General features: G+C 39.0%; 1 protein-coding gene across 1 annotated transcript in view; it reads right to left on the reverse strand.

The window, feature by feature from the left end:
• ACACA (acetyl-CoA carboxylase alpha) overlaps positions 1-9413 on the reverse strand; it is a 229022-nt gene that overhangs the window by 173869 nt on the left and 45740 nt on the right. Inside the window, exons 5-7 of the mRNA XM_015559072.1 lie at positions 8215-8353; positions 2945-3054; positions 1116-1197 (exon numbers count right to left, since the gene is read on the reverse strand). Of these exons, the coding sequence (XP_015414558.1) occupies positions 1116-1197; positions 2945-3054; positions 8215-8353 (331 nt within the window). The remainder of the gene's footprint in view (positions 1-1115; positions 1198-2944; positions 3055-8214; positions 8354-9413) is intronic.

Raw genomic sequence — 9413 nt, forward strand, 5'->3', positions numbered from 1 at the left:
ATATATAAATAAAAAACCCTACTATGCAAATAGACCAAATGGCAGAATAACCAAACAACCGGTTGCTATGAGGTGCACTGACATCCAGGGGGCACGCGCGGAACATAGCAGGTGTCGGCTGCGGCGGGATGGTGGAGCAGATGAGCGGGGATGCCAGACCAAGGTGGGGTGCCGGTCGCTGTCATCGGGGCAAGCCTATGGTGGTTACTGAAAATTCTTTGCTCCTGCACACTACACTCCCATCCGACACTCGAACCCACTGCTGGCGCCGGAGCCTACCACTCACACCCACTGCCAGAGCCTGGTGCTGGCCCCGATCACTTGGCGCCCTCAGTGGGTACGAGCAGTGGCTGCCTGATCACCTCCCCCTGCTCCTGAGGGACAATTGGGGCCAGCAGCCACCTCTCCCGCCTGCTGCTGGTGACAGCCCCGCTTATACCTGCAGCCGGTGCTGGAGCCGCAGCTTGCACCAGCCCCACTTGCACCTGCTGCTGGCGCCGGCCCCAATTGCTCTGTGCCGTTAGCGATGGGAGCAGGCTGGCCCCATCAGCATGTGGGAGTGGGAGTGGCGGGAGCAAGGCTGCCGGCAGACAGGGGACTGGGGGCCGCAGCAGGAGGTGCCAGGCGGGGGTGGGAAGGATGGGCCAAGACCCGCCCCTGTGTCCACCACAGCCTTGTGGCCCACAGTTCCTTTCAAGGTGCACTGGGCCCCTTGAATCTATATGCTTAAATGTGAAGGGGCTGATTCATATTTAAGGATACAATGCTAGGTTATCCTTAAGTATTCAATTATCTTTGCTATATAAAAATACGTTTTCCGTGTCTTTTCTTAGGTTAATGGCAACATTCTTAAAACCAGGGTTTTGGAAATCAGAGCCTCCTCCACATCTCATGGAAAAGAACCTAGGGACAGAAAACAAACCAAGATACGGAGACATAAGCAGGGTATAAGAAGCGAAGAAGGGAAAACAAAGTAATAAAGAGGTTACTCTCAGAGTTGCTGACTGATGAAAAATAAGAGAGTGCTGAACAGAAAAGCAGAATATAGAGTAGAATATGGGCAAAACTGACAGAGAGGAACAGAAAGACGGAAACAGTATGTCAGAAAGATTTACCCATGAAGGCGATGCCATTTTTCAAAAGAAGTTCTGGGAGCTTGGGATTCTCAGAAGCATGACCCCAGCCAGCCCATACTGCCTACAAGAGAATACAATATGGTTCATTCTTAAAATTCATATTAAAAGAAAGAAAAACATAACTGTATTATCCTCTACTAAGATTGGGCCCTACTCCATGAGGTACAATATCTCCACAGCAGTCTAATACTTAATTCAGCTTCTATGCTTAATTCTTGGCAAACTTCTTACAGAAAAATAAGCAGTCCATTGTGGTAAAACCTCTGAATAAGTCAAGTCTAAGTTGAAATTGATATTAAGATCCAGCTAGTCTTGTTGCTCTTTAGGAAATTCAATTCAAAGCCTTTCAACTAGACTCTATAGAGGCTTTTCTAGACTCTATAGAAATATTAGTTCTCCTTCACAGATTCAATTACTTTGGCCACACAACTCAACCTTTATATCTAGTGGTTATAATGCCCTATAAATCATGAGCTTTTTTTTCTTTTTGGGCTTTAAAACACTTACCCTAAACTTCTTCATACAAGTGATAGGGAAGGAATGAGCTACTTCTACACCATCATATTCTGAGCTAAGAATATTTCAGTGGAAATACAGGATCATATTCTGGGATAAGAATATTCCATTGGAAATGGTTTGAACATGAAATGGATAGAATAAATAATCTCGGCGGGGGGGGGGACCCTTACAAAACTCCTGTTTGTAGTCTGTTTACTTAGACTAAGTGCATCTTTCCACCTTTCCCTTCCTTGTTGGTTATATTTCACATGAAGGCATTTATAAATTTTCAACAAAGATGCATTCTATAAAATTAAAAGTTCTGCCGAAACTGGTTTGGCTCAGTGGCTAGAGCGTCGGCCTGCGGACTGAAAGGTCCCAGGTTCGATTCCGGTCAAGGGCCAGTACCTGGTTTGCGGGCACATCCCCAGTGGGGAGTGTGCAGGAGGAGGCTGATCGATGTTTTTAACTCTCTATCTCTCTCCCTTCCTCTCGGTAAAAAAATCAATAAAAATATATTTTAAAAAAAATTAAAAGTTCTTTTTTGGACATTCCTTTGTGCCTAACTGTAAAATCACTAAATCTGTTGTTATTGTTTTCTGTGACCACTTACAGATTTTGTGTTTATCAAAACAGTGAAACATCGTAAACCATAATATGCAATAGTTTTCTTTGGCAATTGTAAATATTAGTTCATATGTGAACTATAGTGCTGAATCTGAATAATATCTTTAAAGTGGAAACATTTTTCCCTTTATTTCAACTTAAAATTTCAAATACAACTGACATACAATATTGTATTAGTTTCAGATGATTATATATTTATATAACTTCTGAAGTGATCAACTTGTAAATCTAGTACCTACTTGACAACATAGTTATTACAATATTATTGACTATTGACTATATTCCCCATTGCTGTACTTTATATCCCCATGACTGTTTTTATAATTGGCAATTTGTACGTCTTAATCCCTTCTTTTTCACCAATGTGCCAACACCCATCCCATCTGGCAATCATCAAAATGTTCTCTATATTTGTGAGTTTGTTTCAGTTATATTTGGTAATTATCTTTCTCTGTCTTACTTATTTACTTAGCATAATGCCCTCTTATTCTATCTATGTTGTCACAAATTTCAAGATTTCACTCTTTTTATGGCTGAGTAATATTCCATTGTATACATGCACCACTTCTTTATCCATTCATCTATTGATGGACAATCAGGTTGCTTCCATATCTTGACTATTGTAAATAATGCTGCAATGAACACATAAATTTGGCTTTAAAGGATACATTGGCATCTCTTACTTGAACTGGGATCCTTTTAGCAATATCAAGAATGAGTTCAACATTTGCATAGTTGTTGTTGTTTGGTCCCCCTGGCACTGGTACATAGTGATCTGCCATCTTAATGTACTCTGAAAATGTAAGCAAATTAATAGAGAATACATGCTTTAGTTTCTGAAATATTACACAGAGCAAGACTATGTAAAGGACCATCATAAGTAACCATAGAACAAACTGCATTAATGGGGTAATTTCCAGGACCATTTATTTGAAGGCTCTGACTTTATTAAGTCACTAATATGCACTAATCTCATATTTAGGAAGCTCTTACACTAAAACAGCAGTTCTCAAACATTTCACTATGTGACCTTTCTGGAAAGGTCTTCATGACCCCTATATCAAAAATAATGTGTCTGTGACTTAGAGGCCCATGTATAATTATTCTATTATGGGAAAAAGTCCTAGTCTTAACACCCTTTATCTTTACCTTGTACTATATTCTGAGAAAGCCCTTTTCTTGATGTAGAGCTAAGACAGAATGGGGACAGAGGGGAGAGTCTGGAGGGTTTGTAGACTGGCTAAACAGGAAAGGGTAGATACAGGAGTCTCCTAGGTGTTTAAAAAGGGTTTATCTGGAATGTTAGCAATAACAGATATTTGAAAGACACTTTAAAAAGAAACTTCTTTACCTCACATTACTTGTTTTGCTCAGTATTCCCATTTAAATTTGTCACCTGATGTCTCTCTCTTCCTATTCTGGCAACAACTGTAGCAGAGAAGCTACAATGTGTAGGACTGCACTAATAAGCACTTTACATATATATTTCATTTAAGTCAACATATGATAGGTAATATAACACCCAGTTTATAGGAAATTATGGTCTGGAGTAGTTAAATAACTTGCTCAAGGTCCATTTCCAACATATGTATTAACTTTTCTTATATCTTGTTCTTAACTTTTAAAGGCTTTAAGTCCTTTTAAAAAAAATTCTTACCCAGCCAGTGTGGCTAAATGGTTGAGTGTCAACCCCTGAACTAGGAGGTCACAGTTTGATTCCAAGTCAGGGCACATGCCCAGATTGTGGGCTCAATCCCCAGTAGGGGGCATGCAGGAGGCAGCCAGTCAATGATCTCCCATAATTGCTGTTTCCATCTCTCTCTCCCTCTCTCTTCCTCTCTGAAATCAATAAAAATATATTTTAAAAAATACTAATTCCTTAATTTAATACCACTGATATTATAATCCTTTCTAGAGTTCTATTTCTTAAATAACTTTTAAAGAAAGCAAAAAATCATATAAACTCTAAGTAAAAAAGGTTGGCAAAAGCAGGAACATAAATAGAAATAAAAACACCCCAAAATTTCACTCCCACAGATAACTAGTATTATTGTTTTGGTATTATATCTTTTTTTTTTTGACTATACACAATGTACTTTTTTCCTATTATTATATCACACTATCAATCTCCTTATGGCCAATGTTCTTCTTGGAAATTGTGATGAACAGACATTTAAGTGTCTGCCGCTATGATCCCAGTCTCCAGGTATTCATGTTTTAAGTAATCCACTCTCCTTGGGTGTGACTTGCTTCTGGCCAAGAAAATATGGTAAATATGAGATGTCATTTCCACAATAATATTACATATGAATGTAACCAAATCTAATACTCTCCCTTGCTGGCTTTGAGGTAGAAGCCACGTGACAAGGAGCTGAGAGTAGCCTCTAGCCAATAACCAGCTAACCATTGAGGCCCCAAGTGTGGGAACCCACAGAAAACTGAATGCTGCCAACAACCATGTGAGCTTGAAAGCAGATCCATCCAAAGTTGAGCGTCAGGTGAAACTGCAACCCCAACTGACAACTGACTGCAGCTTTGAGGCAGAAGACCCAGCTCAGCTGTACCCTGACCTTCAGAAACTGTGAGATAATAAATGTCAGTTGTTTTAAGCTGCTGAGTTTGTGGTAATATTGTTACACAACAATAGATAAATAATACAGCAATTTAACAGAATGCATTCTCAGACCAATTAATGCTATTTTTTAATGGCTGCATGATATTTCATAGAACTAGTGTAGCACATTTTACTTAACTAATCCACTGATGGTGAACACTTAAGTTACTCCAAGTTTCTGATTATTTTAATAATGACTATCCTTATACAAATATATTTGCCCATATTACTGATTTTTGTTCCTCAGAATAAATAAAAGAAAATACAATTTCTTGGTCAAAAGATATGCATACTTTTGTTCTTGTGTTCTTGCTCCAATCCTCTCCCACCTCCTCTAGGTCTCTTGTAGACTTGTACCCCCTCCCTCTTTGATTTCTTCTTCTTAGACTATAAATATTCCCAAGTCTCTTTCAATTCAGAAAAATTTAAATCCTTCCTTGACCCTGAATTTCTCTTTAGTTTCTGCCTTTTCTTCCTCCGTTCTCATTCAAATTCTTAAAAAACGTGTCTACATTGGCTATCTCCATGTCACTTCCCGTTCATTACTTAAAATTCTATATTAGTTTGCATACTCATATTGTTCTACTAAAACTATTCTTGCAAATATCAATGGTTTCATAATTGCTGGACAGATTTCTCTTCCTACTTTATTGAACTGCTGAAACATTTGACCCTTCTTAATGAAATTCTTTCTTTTTGCTTTTCTCTTCTGCTTCTCCCATCTCTCTGATCATTTCTTCTCAGTATTGTTTATGGACCTACCTTCCTGCACCTATCCTATATCCCACCCTTCCATAAAGTTTCATCCTTAGCCCTCTTCTCTTTATTTTCTATCTGTTCTTTCAGGGAGTAGTGGTAACTAATAATGTAAACTCTTAATCTCTGGCTGTTATTATTTCTAAGTTTTAGAAGGATATATTCCATTTATTGTAGAATTTATAGAGTCTACTTGTACCACAAGTACTCCAAACCTAATTCTGTCCCCCAAAAAAACCTTACTCTTGCTCTAACTGGTTCGGCTCAGTGGATAGAGCGTTGGCCTGCGGAATGAAGGATCCCAGGTTCGATTCCGGTCAAGGGCATATACCTTGGTTGTGGGCACATCCCCAGTGGGGTGTGTGCAGGAGGCAGCTGATTGATATTTCTCTCTAATCGATGTTTCTAACTCTCTATCCCTCTCACTTCCTCTCTGTGAAAAATCAATAAAACATATTAAAACAAAACAAAACACTTTACTCTTCTTGCTACATCATCTATTATTTTGCCCTACTTGATGGTACTAGTACCTGCCTAGTCAACCAAATTAGAAATCCAACAATCATTAACTCTTCATTCAACCACCAAATCTTGTCAATTTTGCCTCCTAAAGCTCTGTAAACCATCCTGTTCTTTCCTAGTCTCAGCCTTGTCATATCCTTTAGTATTGCCTTCCACAAACGGATCTTCCAGATGATTCCTGAATCATCTAATTATTCATGTTTTTAAAACTGTATCTATCTTTTAGAGATACATATTAAAATATTTACACAAAATCATGTCTAGGATTTGCTTCAAAGATTGTGTGGAAGAGGGAGAAGGTGAAAGTATAGATGAAACAAGACTGGCTGTTGATAATTATTGATGCCAGATGACAGACAGATGGAAAGGGGTTCATTATACTCTTCTACTTTTGAATCATCAAAAACAACTAATCTATTTAAATACACATTCTTTAATGTTCCACACACACACTCATCCCTAAAAAGATAAAGTCTATGCCCTTGATGATGAAAAACAAGACCCTTCTTGACAAATACTAGATCACATTTTGTAATTTAACAAGCCACCTATAATTTCCAGAAAATGACTGTGTCACACCTTCAAACATTTGCCTATACCAGCCGTGGGCAAACTATGGCCCGCGGGCTGGATCTGGCCCGTTTGAAATGAATAAAACCATTTAAAAAAAAGACCGTGCCCTTTTATGTAATGATGTTTACTTTGAATTTATATTAGTTCACACAAACACTCCATCCATGCTTTTGTTCCGGCCCTCCGGTCCAGTTTAAGAACCCATTGTGGCCCTCGAGTCAAAAAGTTTGCCCACCCCTGGCCTATACTGTTCTTTCATCCTGAAACACTTTTGTCTTCCCCCTAATTGCTTCATTAATTCTTACTCAATTTTGGATAGGCATAACCTCTTCAGAAAGCTTTATCTTAACCCTGCCCCCAAGAGCATGGGGCAGAGTTAAGATATCTCATTTCTATGTTCTCATAATACATTATGCATATTTATATTATAGCACTGACCTCAAAGTACTGAAATTATTTGTTTCCTAGAGCCAGATCACATCTTATCCAACTGTAGGTCCCTATGTTTACTGAGTACAAATAAATGAATTAATGGGAGCACTAGGTAGAACTAGATAAAGGAAAAGAAATAATGCAAGGTAATTGACACTTATGATAGACAATCTCATCTTTACTGTGAACTAGACATTATGATCCTTCTTTTATAGTTTTAAAAATTGTGGCTCAGTGATGTTAAAGGGTCAATCTAAATGTTTTCACATAACATCAGATTTCCAATAAATTGGTGCCTTCTCTGTTTCTAAATAAGGTATATAATACCCCTTACTCCGTAGGCATAGCCTTAACATCATTGTCTCAATATATAGAGAACATATACAAAACAAAATGGTTTTTAAAAGTTAGCTATTTAAAAAGCTGTTATCTGTGAGTACTCTAACTTTGAGATTATGCTTTAGTGATGAAAAGCATGGAGAGGAAAGCCACAACCTCTCAGCTATCCCAACATCTTTCAGCTGGAGGACTTACTAAGTAGAGAGAATGTGCAGAAGAGCTTGCAGAGTGAAAACAACTTGGGTCCCAAGAGGGCTCTCCCTCAGAAGAAAGGGAAAAAATTCACTGTGGCTCATAAGGGAAATAGTATTTCCTTCCGAACCTTTCCTCTTACACATGTTAAAGTATGTGGCTTAGCAAATACTTGACACTGAAAAGGCATACACCTGAAAACCCAAATCAACACTTTCATTCAATTTCTACCTATTTTTACCTAGAACACAAGGGTCCGTGTTGAGGTTAAATATAGCACAATCACTTGTATACGCTAATTAATAACACTCTTTAAAAGATAGATCGTTCGGTTTGAGACTCCCCCTAAGTTACTATTCTCCTACTTATAGGCTGTGCTACTCACCCCATAACAAAGAAACAGAATTTCCGGAGGATGAGGCCCAGAAATCAGGATTTTAAAAAGATTCCCAGGTGATTCTAATGTGCAGCCAAGGCTGAGAACCACTGCTCTAGAGTGATGCTTTCTTAATGCAAATAACTCACCTGCATTGGCTTTAAGGTCTTCAGGCGTGACCATGACAACAAATCGGATTGCACGTTCATTTCGAAACATCTCGTAGGACCACCGACGAATAGACCGCATGCATTTCACTGCTGCAATGCCATTGTTGGCAATAAGAACCTGGGAGAGTTAGGGGATGGGAATTGGAGAGAAAAATAGAAAAAGCAAGCAATGATGGAGAGAAAGAGGTGAGACAATTTTTGTAGATCTATCTTATTCTGAAAAGGCAGATTTTCAATAGGAATTTCTATTCCTGGTCTAGGTAGTTAAGAACTAGCTCCCACATGACCAAGGGATATTTTATAATGTTAGCTAAGGAAATACTTCAATATGTGCCTGACTCAACCTTATTCCTTTCTAGCTTTCTTCTTTTAAAAATCCTCACCCAAGAATATGCTTTTTATTATTATTATTATTGATTTTTAGAGAGAGAGGATGGTTAGGGAAACATCGATGTGAAAAAAAAACATCAATCAGTTGCCGCCTGTATGCACCCTGACTGGGGATTGACAACCCCACAACATGGGCATGTGCCCTGACAAGGAATTGAACTGGTGACCCTTCAGTGCACAGGATGAAACTCAACCAATTGAGCCACCTGGTCAATGCATAACTTCATTTCTCTTTTTTTTTTAAACCCTCACCTGAGGATATTTTTTCTATTGATTTTTAGAGAGAGTGGAAGGGAGGGAGGGAGATTAGAAGAAAAGGAGGGTGGAAGGGGGACAGACAGCAAGAGAAAAACATCAACCCAGGTATATGCCCTTGACCGGGAATAGAACCTGGTGCCCTTCAGTACACAGGCTGACACTCTAACCACTGACCCATGGCTAGGCCCATGATTTCATTTCTTGAAGGAAAAAAAAATCACAATTACTCAAATCTTGTGAGTCTGTGAAATTTTATTAAACCAATTACTAGGGGAAAGAAACTTAAGAGAGATGGTGTATTATAAATAAGGATGGAGGAAAACCAAACAGTGAGTGTCACGCACTATTTTTTGTTGTAGTAAAATAAGGCAGAGGACCCTGAACATGTCTAAGAACCTGGAACCAGCCGAAACCGGTTTGGCTCAGTGGATAGAGTGTCGGCCTGCGGACTCAAGGGTCCCAGGTTCGATTCCGGCCGAGGGCACATTCCCGGATTGTGTGCTTGATCCCCAGTTTCCTGCCTCCAAGCA

This window comes from Myotis davidii, unplaced genomic scaffold (genome assembly GCF_000327345.1).
Source record: "Myotis davidii unplaced genomic scaffold, ASM32734v1 scaffold993, whole genome shotgun sequence".
Lineage (NCBI taxonomy): Eukaryota > Metazoa > Chordata > Mammalia > Chiroptera > Vespertilionidae > Myotis > Myotis davidii.